Source organism: Eschscholzia californica, unplaced genomic scaffold, assembly GCF_041429995.1.
Source record: "Eschscholzia californica isolate CP2 unplaced genomic scaffold, dmEscCali1.0.p SCAF_5, whole genome shotgun sequence".
In the NCBI taxonomy this organism is placed as follows: domain Eukaryota; kingdom Viridiplantae; phylum Streptophyta; class Magnoliopsida; order Ranunculales; family Papaveraceae; genus Eschscholzia; species Eschscholzia californica.
The window spans coordinates 37,474,305-37,491,062 of record NW_028238472.1 but is presented as its reverse complement, the minus strand read 5'-3'; the positions used below and the strand labels follow the sequence as shown (position 1 = coordinate 37,491,062).

The 16,758-nt window shown below is 35.5% G+C and overlaps 1 protein-coding gene across 2 annotated transcripts; it reads right to left on the bottom strand.

Moving 5' to 3' along the window:
* Positions 1 to 9,737: 9,737 nt before the first annotated feature.
* Positions 9,738 to 14,254, bottom strand: LOC147538977 (CURVATURE THYLAKOID protein). Of its 2 annotated transcripts, none has more exons than XM_086641608.1 (7): positions 13,987 to 14,254; positions 13,735 to 13,846; positions 12,072 to 12,166; positions 11,127 to 11,213; positions 10,790 to 10,852; positions 10,281 to 10,318; positions 9,738 to 9,962 (listed from the first exon to the last, which is right to left on the bottom strand). In XM_086641608.1, exons 2-7 carry the CDS (start codon positions 13,835 to 13,837, stop codon positions 9,908 to 9,910), a joined length of 441 nt encoding a protein of 146 aa, XP_086497734.1. In that variant the 5' UTR covers positions 13,838 to 13,846; positions 13,987 to 14,254; the 3' UTR covers positions 9,738 to 9,907. The 2 variants fall into 2 exon arrangements, with proteins under 2 accessions (XP_086497734.1, XP_086497735.1); XM_086641609.1 differs by having other exon boundaries at positions 14,044 to 14,145.
* Positions 14,255 to 16,758: the final 2,504 nt, after the last annotated feature.

Genomic DNA, 16,758 nt, shown 5'->3' with positions numbered 1-16,758 from the left:
ATATTATCACTAGAAAAACTAAAGCTCATATCACTCATCGTCATCCTCCTCAGAACTCGAATTAATAGATTCTTCTTCCTCTGCACCATCTTCTTTAGAGTCGAAACCACCAAATCTATCTTCCTCATCAACGTCCTCTTCGATTCTCTATGTCATCAAAACCATCTTCTTCTTCATGGTTGGATTGATAGGAGGGTCTTCACCTCCGCCACAGGTTTTAAGCGTGGAAACGAATTTTTTAACTCGTTCTTTTTATAATACAAAGAAAGAATGGTAAAAGTTTTAATTTTCCTATTATTTATTTGTAGTCCATTAGGGTCACCGTAGGATCGACAAATACACCTGTCGTTCTTCGACTTGGGTCTGAATTCACAGGATGTGAATTGCGTGCAAACCACTGATCATAACCTTCAATACTCTCGTAAGGGAAACTTGCAGGAACACAGTGATCATTACTCAACGAGTGATATCCCAAATCATTCCAATCCTATAAAGCTCACTGACTATAATGAGGAATATAGTGATGCGGAGTAAAGGTTGACCGAACTACATTGTGTACGTGAGGTGGCGGCGGTATAGTTTGACAATAGCCTAGTTGACGCAAAGCACGTTTTAGGTATAAGATAGAACCCATATCAAAGCAAATAACCATACATGTTTAGAATGCCAATCTCTAAATCAAAAAATAATCATGTGAAGTGGCATAAGGGTCGCACACGACCTACAAATATTTATAAAATGATTGTTATATGATATTTAATAAGTTACAAAATGTTCCATAAGTAAGTAAATATTTTAGTTACCTGTGTGACCTTTGTGTCGTCAAGGTATTCACTCGGATTCTTAAGGTTTTGTTTTGCATCCTTGTACTGCGACAACTCTGCCACCCATTTTTTAGCTATAGGATTACCTTCACGTAAATTAGGTTTCTGTATCCGTCTAGCAATGGTAGGGAAGTGCTCATATATCCAAACCTAAGGACGTATAAAAAAATGTTACTGATCCGTAACTTTCATATTAATAGAAGCAAATATATAAATACCAACTTACCATGAAAATGGAGATACATCTTGAAATCTGTTTGCAGGTTGTCTAGTAGTTTGAGACAAACTTGTGCTACAAAAAGACTAAGCAAGTTGACCCCCAACTATACTTCCAACACTATTTATGTTGCGGATGCAGCTTAAGTACTATACATTGATACGGTTGCCACTTTTATCAGGGCACATGCAACACCTAATGACGTACAGAAGGTAAGCCCAATCACATCGCTCTTTCTTCACTTTAGGATCAATATATTTTTGACCTACAAAACTTCGTAAGAAGAAACTCTAGTTTCACTGGTTATAGTTTTCTCCAGATAATGCTGACTTTGCATGTGTTGGGGCGAGTCCGAGTGTGTCCTTCAACAACTTAAGAACTCCTTCGAGCTTCCAGTTACCACTAGATGTGCCACTTACAACTAGTCTTTTCAATAGGCAAACCTGTGATGTGTTTCACATCTTCAAGAGTAATCAGCTTCTCCGAATGGGAGATGAAAAGTATTCGTTTCCGGTTAAAATCTCTGAACAAATCCAGAGATGAGGACTTGATATCTTACAGTGAATGGTTTCGATAAAAGGAAGGAACCCGAAATTACTCACCATTTTTTGTACATCCTACATTCCTCTCCCAAGTCCCACTTGTCCAACCATTTAACTGGCGATTTAACCATTAAGACCCTCTGGGTGATCTGCAAGTATAAGAAAAAAATTTGACCACCTGATTACAATTAAAATTTAATAATAAAAACCCAAATTTAAAAGGTCAACGACTTACTGATCCATCCCATATCAGATTCGCTATATGCCACTTGCACATATCCAACAACGACCTCTCTATTGGATATCCTTCTTCTGACTCCGAAATTTGTTCGTTTGTTCTATCATTATTATGATCAATGTATTCATCTGACATTGGTTCAATTGGATTTGGGATAATTTTTCTGGTCGCGGGATTCGTTGCTTGGTCGGCATTGCTCTTCGAACTTAACTCTGCTCTTCTTTTTTGCTGTGATGTGGTTCATACATTATCCCTTTTTTCCCTGCACATTTAGATTTTCATAAAATCGTAGTTCGATTTACTCAAATACGATTACACGTTATCTTAAGACGAGGTCTATTAGCGAAAGAATAAACAAAAAAATATAATCATGAAACAACAAAAATACATAGTCTCCCGTAACACATAGTTTTCTTGGGCTAAATGATAGAAACACTTGATCAATAATGTGAACAAATTACAGCTGTTAACCCGGCTATTTTTTGTTTCATACAAAAAAAATCAAACTTTTAGGTTTTATTTTTTGATTTTAAGAAGTTCTAGGTTCATAAAGAAGACTAAATCTGCCATAGATTGGATTAGGTTTGTCCAACAAAATGTGGGGGGAAGATTCTTCAACAAAATGTGTGGGGAAAAACTCTCGAAACAGTAGCAACTACTGAATTCGGGAGAAACTCTCGAAACAATAGCAGTGAACCGCTACTATTTCGGGATTTTGAAGCCCACAAACAGTAGCAGTTCGCGGGCTTAAACGAGCAGATTTGCTCGTGTTTCGTCGATTTTCCGCGAAACACGAACATATTTACTTTTTGTAAAAAAAGCTTTTTAGGGTTTTGAAATTTTTTATTTCTAAGTTCTAAAAGTTTTAGGGGTTTTAGGGTCCTTAGATCTTACCTTTCTCTTTGGGTAGATTCTTCAACAATTCCCTTCCCTTAGTTTGATGCCATAATCGACAATTCTTCTCCAAAAGTTTATCTCTCTAGAAATTTGGGTGTTGGTGATGAAGATGAAGTAGTAGGAAGAAGAAGACCAAACTAACTCAGAGTTTATGGAGATGGAGGAGTTAAAATAGTACATCTAATTTTAAGAGGACTTGAGTGAAAATAATAAAGAGATTTCCCCTTAAAAACTGGTGTCCATATAAAAAAATTATTTTTTTGGTCGTCCACATAAGATAGTTGTCCATATAAGAAAAACGGTTGTGCACGTATTGGCCACCCTAACTATAAGCATTTTTCACACGAAATGTTAGCAAAAGAGTAAACAATAAAAGCACAAAGGAAGAGGGTTGAATTAACTTGGTTGTTACTGGATGAATTGAAGGATAAATGGAAAAAAAAATCTGTAAGTTATTAGTCTTGTAATGGATTATGTTGTAATAGATTATGTTGTAATTGATTATGTTATAATGAGTTTCTCTTAATTTTAATTACTCTAAGTTTTATTACAAATATCATGAAATACGTTAAAAATGTTGAGAGTTAATGGAAAATGCTAGCATATATCACCAAATGTTAGAAATATCACAACGATGGCGGCAATATTTTTAATTATCTTTTAGTATACCCATATAATGCTTGGCCGATATGGGGGGAAGATAGGACCAACGTAAAAGAATAAAAAATGTAAGAAGTAGTAGAATTTTGTGCTAACATCTATTTCATGATCGGGTGACATGTTTGTTTACATAATAAATAAACATTAAATGATAAGAAATCATCAACGTAAAAGAATAAAAATGTAAAACTTTACGGAAAATCTATATAATTTTATTGTAGTTAAACCCAATTATTTGTGTTTGTAAAAATATGATGGATTTCTCGGAGTTTAGAAGATGTTGGTAAAGTTGCCAAAATTTATGCTAAAATCAAAGAAATGCTACAAGAAAAATTATGCTAAAAGCAAAGAAATGCTAAAAGAAAATTTTGGAGAATTTTTTAGCAACGCATGTTATGTTGTTAGAATCAATAAAATGCTACAAGTATATTGAAATTGTCAGCAAAATATGTATGTTAGTTTACATGCATATTTTAAATGAAGACAAGATTGAATTTTTATTCTAAGATATAAGTGTGTTGTTAAAATTAATAAAATGCCTGAAAACAAGATTGAATTTTTATAAATTTGTAGCTTTTTTTTTTTGTACTGATAGAGTAATTACTGGGAGCATCTTGAAAGCTTGAACCCCACCCTCAAACTCTTGACCAATGTGGGTGAAAATTTGACCCATAATCTGCCTTCGTTAATTTCCATTTAAGTTAACAACTAGAAGAATTTGCATCACTGAAATCCATTCAATGATTGAATAGGTGTCCATAAAAATGTAAAAACATTACGTGTAATAAGAATAAAGAAAATTTAAGAAAAATATTTAAAATGTTGTTCTCCTAATTGAAGTAATATAGTAGAGTCAAAGAAATGCTAGAAAAATGTTAAAAATTTGGTTAACATAACATAAGCAAATCAGAACACATATGATACATTACTTAGAAGTATTTTTTTTGTGTAAGTATATATATAATTGTGTTTTTAAAAGCAATAAAATGTTAGAAAAATTTAAAATTCTGTTATTTCTAAAAATGTTGTTACAATCAATAAGATGTTAGATAAACAATCAAACTTTTCTTCACATACTCTAACTAATTCGTAACATATATATGTCACGCATATTATGCTAATAGAATCAATAAAATGTTAGAAAAATAATCAAAATGTTAGCAAAATAAATATCAGTTTGCATTATGTTTTTTATGAAAACAAGATTGAAGTGATGGAAAATTCAACTTATTTTCTTACGAAAAAAAGTGATAAAAAATGTTACGTTTAAGTATGTTGTTAGAATTAAATAAATGTTTTAAGAAGATTCAAAATTTAATCAACATATATATAATTTTCATAATGATTTTCAAGAAAAATAGTTTGTAGAAATATAAACGTTGTAAGAACATAGAGAGAAAAGGGAATCTCATTTTCAGGACAAGAACGACTGATGTGGTATGTTGACCTTGGCAACTATAAATTTTAGAAATAAATATTGAGAATAAAGACCATAAATTCTCTCTTAAAATTTATAGAAAGAATATATTTATTAACTCAACCACAAAGAAACATTTGGTTTACTATAGGTTGAAATATATTTACAAAATGGCGACAATGGGAGAGAATAAATGGCTTGAAGTATGGGGTCCGCTAAAAACTACATTTTTGGACTTATTTTCTATTTCATGCTTTATTTTGGTCTTATAATATTTATTGATTTAAGAGTAGATATGTGACTAGTTACCTCCCTATTTTTGGACATTAGACTGAAAAATTCAATAATTATCAGTTATGAGTGTGAGTGTGTATTTCTAGTTTGCAAAGTAGATAAGTCCTTGAAGGTAATTATGGAAGAACAATTGGCTCTTTCGTAATTATCTCGACAATGGGCTATAAAACCTAAGAAGTCTCTATTTATTTAGGGTAAATTAATCAATCAAATACATACGAGATCCCCCTCAAACTTATTTTTAGAGCCAACCTCTTCCTTTTCAGCGCGGGATTACTATGAGTTCAAACGGAAGAGTGGTGGTTTTCCGTGTCTAGCGCAGACCTTACTCCTCCTATACCAGTCAACAGAGACGCTTCGGCTGCGGTACTCATTTGACTTAGTCAGACATCCCCTTTTGACGAACATGTTGACTTGAGTTCTCCACTCCAGACCAAGGTCTCTATGACATTTCAGAGATATTTACAATCCTCTTTTTCGTGACCACTCTTTATGAAAAGTGCCCGAGGTTGTTTGATCTTTGGCCCATTTGTCCCTTTTCCTGGATTTAGTCGAGGTAATTGCACTTGTTTTATCTTTAGAAGTATTTTTAGGATCTCCTCCTTCTTCCGTGTTAAGGGTATATTCGTTATATTCTGGCCTAACTCTTTTATATGGTCGTGCTCGGTTGAGCGTTGGTCTTCTTCTCTTTCTCTCTGTCCCCTCGGGACGTTCTTTCTTGTTATGAGGTTTATTCCACTCGTTCATTTTTTGAAACCTTTCCACGGTTGTTATGACAACTTGAACTCGGCTAATTAATCAGCTCGGCCAAGTTCTCTGGCTGTTGCTTTGCTATGTCACGGAGTAACTAATTGTTACAGATTCATCCTTTCAAATATATCCTATGGAGATCTATATTCTAGCGAGGGATTTGGACCATTTCATCTTTGATTCCCTGCCAAAAACTTTGAACCATTAATTTCTGCTTTGCTGTGGACTATGTTAAAAGTTCTCCGAACTCTTTTCAGGTACCTTGTTGTGGAAGGCGGTACAAAAAATCGAAGCAAGCTCCTCAAATCTATTATAATAAAATAGGTCGCTCGATTATCCTGCGCGATAAGTCTGACCGTCTATTTCTGTTGGGAGTTTGATAAACATCACACCCAATGGCTGATATATTATGTAAATCGACTCAAAACAGTTTGGTACTAGTGTCAGCAATCAGTTACAATATTCCTGACATAACTACTCCCACTATTTCTCATACAACCAACGATTTTTGCCATTATTTTTCTCCCCTTCGAATTTTCTCAAATCTAAAAGTTGGAACGGTTTCTTTTCTGTCCAATATACAATTTTTAGTTTATATACTTTTTCTTTTTCTTAATTTTCATCTTCAAGTTATGGTTTTTTCACTTCAGCTTTGTGTTTCATTTTCTCAAATTAGAATTAAATGTGATATACCATAACGACGTTAGCCAGGAGGGATTTGCTGCATTGCCAGGGAAACCAGGTGATTTTATTAAACCTGACTGCAGTGTGGAGTATATGATCTGGCTACTCGTTTCAAGATAGCGAGAAAAACACAACACTTGGTTGATTCGTCTGTAGTGGCCAACTCCTGATAGTATATAATTATGAAGAAAAATTATGGGGTAACCTGATCCGTCGTAAATTTCTAGAACATGTCACTTGTAGTAAGTGTCTATGTTTTCGTTCAACTATCCCATTTTACTGAGGGGTGTACACGCAACAATATTAATGAAGAATGCCATTAGAGTGGAACCATGATTGTAAGTTCTTGGTGAGAAACTCAACTCCATTGTTGGAGCGAAAAGTCTGAACAACGCAGAGCTGAGAAGATGGCGACTCGAAAGAGATAGATGTGATAGATTACTGATATTGTTTAGTCGTAGAATTAAAGAAAAAGTAAAGATATATCTTAATCTCGAATTGTGAAGTCATTAGAATAGTCCACAGGAAGCGAGAATAATCATCCAACAACGGTGATGACATATTTTCTTTTTTTGCATTGGACGTAACCAGGAAAGGGCCCCATATGCCACAATGAATAAGTTGAAAAAAATGTACTACGAGAAATACTCTTTTAAATGATAATTTGAATTGTTCATCCATAATACAAACAAAACACTCATCGGAAGGATCGCAAGAATAATGTCAAAACTCTTAGACAAAAAACGTAAATGCTAGGATGCCAAGACGACAGTGCTAATTTTGGTGCTGACTTTTTCAAAGATAAAGCGGAGAAAGTGCTAAGAAAAGTGAACAATACAATTCAAAGCTTTAATTGATTGACCGACGAAAATAAGTTAAATTTGAAACTTGGAATATGATAAATAGTGTCTATAAAAAAAGTGGTACAAAAGGCAACTTTAGCGATGCGTTTAACTAAGTGCTCCCATCAGAAATTTGGACATAGCAAGATGGAGGGCAGTGTCATAAGAGCTAAACGCACCCAAGAAAAAATTAATGTGGTTAGATGTACCACTATCAACAACCCAAGACTGAGAAACGAGAATTTTACTTGTGAGTAAAGTCGTAGCCGTGAATTTCTGCCAGAAGCCCCTTTGATAAGAGCCATACTCTTGTCATCGTTTGCTTGAGAGAGAACATGGTGGCAGAGGTGCTTGATTTGGAGGGACTAGACAACCAAAGTCTTGGGTCCACTTGGTTTACGGCGAGATAACTGTGTAACTAGAAGAGAAGTTCAATGGGATGTCTGGTTTTCTGCAGTGTTCACTCACAGTATTCTTATTGCATTTGTCAGTTGAAGGACCATTCATCTTACTAAAATCACAATATGGACGAGGTCGCTTTCTCTGTAAGCCAAACGACAAATGTTGGGCATCAGAGGCCATAACTCCGATAAAGAGTGTTGAAGATTCAAGGAGACCCACCGAAAATGCGTTGCTGCATTTTCTTTTGTTTGATTAAATTATAAATTTTGGCAAGTGAAGAGGAAAAAGGCATTCTATGACAAGGATGTTGCTTTGTGTGGCCGAAAACCTTCTCCAATAGGACACTCTATTTCTTTTTTATTGCAATGGGACGCTCTATTTGACACTCTATGATAATGTGGATGAATTTAATATAGAAACTTTCTTCGTTGAGACACTCTAATTGTAATTCTAAAATTTTAACCAATAAAAAGCTCTGCTTTTAACTATTTTTCTCCTATTGAATTGAAGAGTGACATGTGTGTTAAGTAGAGTTATTTTAGAAATCTCCAGTGGAGACAAACAAAGTTTAGAGTGTCTCTATTTTGAAACTGAAGAAAAAGAATATTGATTTACACTTTTTTTTTTGATGAAATTATATTGATTTACACTTGATAATTAGGACTTTTAGAGTTTTTCTTAGAGTGTCCCATTGGAGATGCTCTTTCCTAATAAGGAGAATTTGACATACACCCCCACTATTATATGAATATTAGGACTACACCCCCACTTTTTGAAAACTTTTGATATACACCCCCACGTGGACGGAAACCGTCAACTCAGAGTTAAGTTGAGTGTGTGCGAAACACACGCATCAACCATGACGATTTTACCCTTTTGTAGTTGTTAAAATATTTTCAGAGATTTTGACATACACCCCCAATATTATATGAATTTTTGGACCGCACCCCCATTTTTTGAAAAAACAAAATTCCCCAATTCGCCCTTCAACGGTCATCTTTTCCCTCTTGTCTTAAACTTATTTATCTTAGACAAGCTAAAAGATCAAAGCGAAAGAACTATTTGGGATATCAAGCTATAAAAAAGATGGGAGGTAGATGCACCATTTCTTGGTGGAAGTTTTAATTGTTTGGTGGATTAACTAGAGTGGGTTTCATGAAAATTCTAATTAGAACAACTAAAAAAGTTAGGAATTAACTTACTGATGAATGACATATCTTCCTTCTTCTGCCATTGATGAAATGCTCAACAAAAAAAACTTACCGATGACTGCCATACATTCCTTCTTCTGCCATTGATGGTATTCTTTAAAAAAAAAAAAACTATTTTTAAATCACCAAAGGGGTTTCTAATGTTCGTGCCTTTAGAGAAAGAAACAGACAATCGCGAAAGGGATTTCAGTTGTTCCTGTCTCTAGAGAGAAGAAAGAACAATTTTCTGGAGCAATGAGAAACGAAGAATTTGACATATAAGATAAATAGGTTCTTTCGCTTGATATCCCAAATAGTTCCTCCCATCTTTTCTATAGTTTGATATCCCAAATAGTTCTTTCGCTTTGATCTTTTAGCTTGTCCAAGATAAATAAGTTTATAAGACAAGAGGCAAAAGATGACTGTTGAAGGGCAAATTGGAGAATTTTGTTTTTGAAATGGAGGTGTAGTCCAAAAATTCATATAATATTGGGGGTGTATGTCAAAATCTCTGAAAATATTTTAACAACTACAAAAGGGTAAAATCGTAATGGTTGATGCGTGTGTTTCGCACACACCCAACTTAACTCTGAGTTGACAGTTTCCGTCCACATGGGGGTGTTATCAAAAGTTTTCAAAAAGTGGGGGTGTAGTCCTAATATTCATATAATAGTGGGGGTGTATGTCAAATTCTCCATTCCTAATATTGAGAGAATCATTTTTCAACCCTCCTCGGTGCTCTTTCACTATATACCCTAATATTCCGATATCTAATGCACGTTCGAGATAAAATTCTGGATTAGAAAAAGGTGACTGTTATGTTCTAAGCTTCATATACATCATAATAACACTTCAATTCTGCGTAGAAATTGGCCACATACACAAATAAATTTACATTCAGCAGCACTACTGAGTCCCGTTTCTGGTTTCACTCGGAGCTTGTGCACATTTCACTGGCCTAAAATATCCGATATTGATTTGTTGACAATTTGGAACAGTTCTTCCCTGTAAAAAGAAAAACAAAAAAGACATGACCGACAGTACAAAATAAATTGACCTAATGTGACCTCAAAAATTCATTCATTTGTTTATGAGATTATAACAACTGGAACAGTAGCTCCTCTACTCAAAGTACCTATTTAACTGCCTGATATCATCTTATTTTTCATTACCAACAATTTCTATAGATTTGCCAAAATATTGATATCAATGGTAAGATGACATCAGGCTGTCAAAGAGGAAGTTTAGTACCGAGTCAATCGAGCTGTATTGGTCATTAGAGAACTTTAACGATTGTAAGATAGTTTAAAATTAAATTCTCACCGATCTGGCTTGAACAAGAGATAGCGATATATGAACCACTGAAAAGGAACAGGGAAAAACATATTAAAAGAGAATATTGAAGACCATATGTACTGGTGTTATGTTAGTGTTTTAGCTTTTCTAATTTCATATGTCAAATTTGATTACGTGAAATAGTTGAACTCGAAGATTTTCTGGGGTCTGGACCCAATTGAGTTAGTGGTGTTTGGTTTTTTATTATTGATGGTGGATCTGATTTGTGTGACTCAAACAGACAACAAATTAGGCAAAATCAGTCATTTACACGAGTGAGACAAAAACAAACAGTCAGAAATCTGAATCGAGTCAATTTGGACCACGAATCAGATTTCAGATCTGACTTAAAATAAAACAATAGCTAGAACTTTTCAAGACTGAGTGAGGTATAAATATCTGCCTCAGACCTCAGTTGATCCTTGGACGAGTCAGATGTGAACATTGAAAGAAAAAGATTTACAATTAAGAACCAACAAAGGTTTGAGAGTACTTACCCAAGAAAATAATATACCAATGAATTCTAGTGTGCTTGGGATGATAGGTAGCTTGTCAATTGCCTACACAGAGAGAAATTTGCGATCATTACACATAGCACGACCCAAAGTAGTTCCCAAAAGCATTCTCTTATTCTAATTTTCTTATAGTTTGGTTCTTTAATAATGGTTGAATTATGGAGTTTTATGAAGACTGCCAATATGATATCGACAAAACAAGTTTTTATGCAACTTGAATTATTTACACAGGCTTCATCTCAAAAGACAGATACAACTCATGTTAACAATTTTGGTTTTGTGAAGTTCCTTCCAAAACAGAAAGGAATTGGGGACTTACCGACACTAGATTAGTTGATGCCCAGAGACCTACGACACCTGCAAATCCCAAACCTATAAGAGCAACTCGATCTTCAGACTTGTCCCACTGTCACAAGATTCTAAACCAATCAAGTCAAATATTTTATGGATAAAAACATATGTTAGTACGTAACATGCACGATGTACAAGTGTCGCTACCCATACACCCATATGAGGTGTAAGACACGGTGAGTAGACAAATGTGCTAAACCAAGGACCCACTGTATATTTATGTATTCGTGGCTCGCTATTCGGTCTTTTGCTTTTGAGTCGACCATTTTTACATTACACATAAGCCTTTGACCTAGAGTTGCATTTTATCCTCCCCACTGTAATAAGAGTCAAGGAAATATATCTTGTTTGTACAGACAAAATGTATATACAAAATTTTATATTATGCCAACTTGAGTGACTGAGCGTGCTTGAGAAGAGTAACTATATGTTCGACAATGATAAAGTTCCTAAACATGTTACATAAATATTACCTTTGTAGATGGGCACAAATACGGTACTAATGTCCATATCCTCTATAGTGAGGTCTCTGGAACGTTAAGAACTTATTTTCTGGTTCTAGTTATTAGGTCCTTTCCCATATCTTAAAATCACTTTTTTTTATTATTGAATTCGAATCAACCATCAAATTGTATAACTAATGACGTCCATTGAAGTGATTATGACTCTGCAAGTATCTGAGAAGTATCCGGGTTTCATTCTCCGGCACGACATTTATATTAAAAAGGATTTTCCATTTTACATGTAAAAGTAATGAAACATTCTTCCATCCATAGGAGGTACATGATTGACTACTTCACCAGTAGGCATAAAATTGTCGTTCATAATATAAGTCAAGCATCCTAGATCATGCTTTCTCAAAGAAAATATCAGTGAATTGATTTCACACAGTAAATGAGGCTGAAAATCTTACGACATTTTGTACAGATTTTATTATACTCAGGGAAGTTGAGGAATCAGAGCTTTCTCCTGTAGCCTGGGCAACAACTGTGAGGCATCTTCTTTTTCCTGTGATAACAAGAAACCCAAGCGTAAGAAAGATTGATGTTCTATCTAATATCTCTGTTTTACATCGAAATTGTACTCATTTTTTGTATCAATGAGAACTATTTTATGCAAAAGTGTCACTAGATTCTATCTATAGGCATGCTGTTTAATAAACGTAGCAAATCTTTCTGACAAATACCATCTGTGAACAATCCACCTCTAAGGGATGGAAAGTGAAGTATCTCAGTTATTTAAGCACATTCACGAATAAGGATTTAAGAGTTGGTAATTTCTAACAAATTCAGCTTTTTGAGCAACCAAGTGTTCAATAGGGTTACAAGAGGGTTCTACCACTGCATAAGTATGAAAGACGATTCATTGCTAGAGAGGCTATACTGGAGGACTTGAACACGTACTCCTACTTTTGCATAATTACATGTTATCCCACATCATTCGGGGAGTGGTGAAAGGCTGAGTATAGGTGCAAACTAAAGCTAAGGTTAACGCCTTTTGGGTGGGCAAGTGGAGCATATGCCAAGAAGAAGATCCTGTATGCATTGGGTTTGGGCTTCGGTGACAAAAGCAAATACGACACCAAAGCCATGTTTGGTGCAAGGGAAATGAATGTGACTACAAGGATAACAATCCCATAATGTGATTCCTTGTAATCCAATACCCTACAACATTATTTGGTTCGGTTAGGAATATGAATGATAGAGATTGTTTCTGGCCTTGATTTTTTATTTGAGATTCCAGGGGGAAAGAAACCACAAACCCATCCACCCCCTAGATTTGGGATTTCCCCTTGAGGATGAATAACATTCCGCCTCGAAATACGATTCCCGATGCATTCCCGCCGTTATGATGATGATCTAGAGAACTAGATAAGAAGTGAATGTAAATAATCACACAAAATACAAGAGATCAACGTGATTCAGTAATAAAAACTACTCCACGGCGAACAAGGGTGCGATGATTTTACGTATAAAGAACCAGATTACATAAGATTTCTCAAGGACTTCAGTATATGTAACACACTAAAACCCTAGCACTCCGCCTCCACGAACTCTCTCCCAAAACCAAGAAAACAGGATACACCCCTTACATTGATAATCGCCCTTTCTAAGACTGGGGCAAGCAAACATTATGTAAACCAGTTGGCCCAAAATTTCGGTCTCGAGTTGCTCTTTGGTTAGACATTGGGCCATATTCAAAACACCATTTTGGAATCCGATTCATGGTAATGACATTCAATTCTAGCGTGCCAAACATGGTTATAGCTAAGGCTTTGATCTATTACACTATACAAATCAGTTGACACTATCTCTACAAGTTCGAGCTTTTAGATCAAAGCATGACTTAAGATTACAAGGCTTAGATGCTTAACACACATGGAAGCTATATTGGCAGTCTACTACTGTATTCCTCCTCTAACCATTAGAACATAATCTTTATTACTTTATATGCTAATGGAATCAAATTTTAGTGATTGAAAAGAACCCCATTTACAGTATGATTGAATTTCTTTTGAGAACCCACAATTGAATACTAAAGATAAGATATTCAATATGGGAAGTGGAAGAGTTTACCTCCTGTAGTAGAAACAGGAAAATCTGGTAAAATTCTAAAGTGGGTTTTTCTTGCATGGAAGAATAATGAAGGAGATAGGGTTGCAGCTGTCAATGATGCCATCTTTTGTACCTGAAAGGGGATAAATAGGAAAATTTTGGGAAGAATTTCAGCTCAATTTAATTTAGAATCAAATAATTTAACTACTTTTTAAACAAAAAGAAAAATAATTTAACTACTTTTTAAACAAAAAGAAAAATAATTTAACTAACCCAAATATTGAAGAGAAAGGTACTGGTAGATATGCCTGTGGAGAATGGAAGCTTTACCTCTTATTTGGGGTTTCGAGAGAGAAAGATGAAGTGGGTGAGAGGAGAAGTCTTAAGACGGTGTCCACACAAATTACTTTTATTTGGTGGAATAAGAGTCCTAAATGTAATGAGATGACAAATCCTTGTACTTGTATGAAAAATGGGTTTCACCTTTTTTTTTTTTTTTTTTTTTATCGTCAAGCATAGAGTTCGTCGGCATGCCAGTGACAGAGTAAGCCATGTTTCAGCATACCACATATTAAGCCCTGCTTCACCAGGCACGTAGTAAATTTTGTTTTCGGCTGACCACCAGAAAAAACACGACTTGCTTAGCATAGGTTCGTTCTAGATATCTAAGTGTCCCCACCAAAAAAGCCACCAGACCGCCATAAATGCCCTACTAGTGTGATGATAAAATTGTCATGCCATAACTAGGTATCAAGCCTTGATAGCTTAGCTATTGAACTGCTAAAGCAATAACAAAGACACCGAGAAAAGTCCCCTAAGGTTAACATGAAAGTGTTTTCAGCCATCCATGCATAAAACTCTACTCTGCTAGACACCAGAAGTCCCGTGACAAGAGACCCCAACTCAATGATCTTACGAACAATAACAAACATCGAAAAGATTTGCTACGGAGGCACAAATAATATTATATCTTATCTACAAGTATACCAGCATATTCGGGCGAAAGGAGCGTTGGGCCAAATCTTGTAGATCGACTCATTAAGTACATCTTTTTTTATTTTCACTAACTTTTATAACTTTGCCTTTAGAATTTTGTTATGCAAACCATTTAAAGGTCGGGGGTAACTCAACCGCGGTGAATGTTAGGGCAGCGTTCCTAAAACAGAAGCTTAGTCGGCTCCAAATTTAAGAAATTATAGTTTTGATTTCAAAATCAGAGGTCAAAACAGAACTTTCAATCTTAAGGTCAAAGTAAAACTCTTAGTCCAAAAATTTGAAGGTCAGAGCAAAGCTTTCAGTTTAAAAAGATAAATCTTTGCTTCAGGCAAAATCCTCGATCACAAGGTTTTAACCGTCAGAGCAGAGCATTCCGTTCAAAGATCAAAATTAGGATAGGTTCAATGAACATTATAATATATGGGACAAAACCAAATATAGTAGAAATAAATAAAAATACATCGATAAAGTTCCTTCACTTATAATTAGAACTCTATTACAGACAAAAGTACCCTAAAAAAAGAGCAAAGCTTTATTACAGAAGAACTTACGGGGTACAGATAAGAGAAGGAGAAAAACAAGAATGCAATGAAAACTCCCTCATGTAAGAAGGAGGCTAGTGATGAGAAATCAGAAGCCCTTGAGGAATCAGACGGCTTGATCGAAACATAATATGAGCAGGAGCTTCAACAAGAAACCCTTCGGTGGCACATGATCTTCTTCCAACACTCGCTTCAAATCCTACTAAAAAAACAAACAAAAGACAAAAGAAGAAATACATGAGAAAAAGTGAAGGAGACAAAAAGATGGGACCTAGTCCTAAGCTCTTCCACTACCACCAGCGCTCGGAGAGACGGAGTCTTCGGTAGATGCTGACAACGGAAACGCAAGCAGCTAGGTTAGCATAGACTCCTCTAGTGGTTCTCTAACTTAACATGGGTTTCTTTCATAATTCAGTAAGATGTTGCGAATACCCATCCCATGATTGTCAGAAAGGACAATGCTGCCAAACCCCATGGACTGGGATCAAACTCCATGAAACGAATGAAAAGCATAAAATAAAAAGATCATTCGAGAATTTCAAGAAAAGAGAAAAGGCTGCCCTCATATCTAAGAAAACGTAGGCCAGTGTATTTATAAGGCAACGATCCCTGTAGTAAAAGCCCGATTTTCGTGAAGTAAATGTAGCATTGGGAAGGTACAATGTTCACACATGCGCATTAAGTACGAGATTCATCATGAGGTAAATCTTCGATTGGCAGATGCAAAATCGATCCGCCAGAGTATAGATAGACGCACAAGGCCAAAAAAGCATTTCTATAGAAAAGAAATTTGTCGGTTATCAGATAGACCAGAGTTTAAGATGTCGATTTACCGACAATGAGGTACACTCCGAGGGAACAAAGAGACATTCAGGCCTCAAGACGAAACCGATCTTATAGACGATGGCATCATGATGATGTCAAAAGAAAACTCATTGGGAGTTGAGGATCTAAGAAATTGACTACGAATGCTCTGCCTCGTGGAAAGTCAGAAACAAACAAGCACAACAATCTCTCCTGCTCCACCTAAGGTAAGACTTACGTCTATAAATTAAAATTATTGATAATATGAATTTAGCCTATAACTAACCGTGATAGGTAAAAAAAAAAATCTTCTACTCTGTAATATCTCTGCATTCTGCTAAAGATAGGGGACTCGTGTTGAGCCAAATATTGGCCAGCCTTAATTAGAAAATAAATCAAACAATTAACTTGGGTGACACTCGCGAGACCCTGGATACGCACAAGGGAGACTTCGATAGAACCAGCAGAGGGGTGGACCCAAAGAGCTCTACCACTTGAGCCCTGAAACAGAAAGTCAACACGAGTCTCGAAAGCACTTTTAGTTCTGTCTTGACTTAAAGGCCAATAGAAGGGTGGATCAGGACAAGCTCTACAACCTGAGCCCTGGACCGGAGATCTACAAATGTAAGGTCGACACCTTGATCTCTGCTCTGCCTGATAGATATGTCGATTATGCAGAAGACCTGATATCGCCGAATATCCA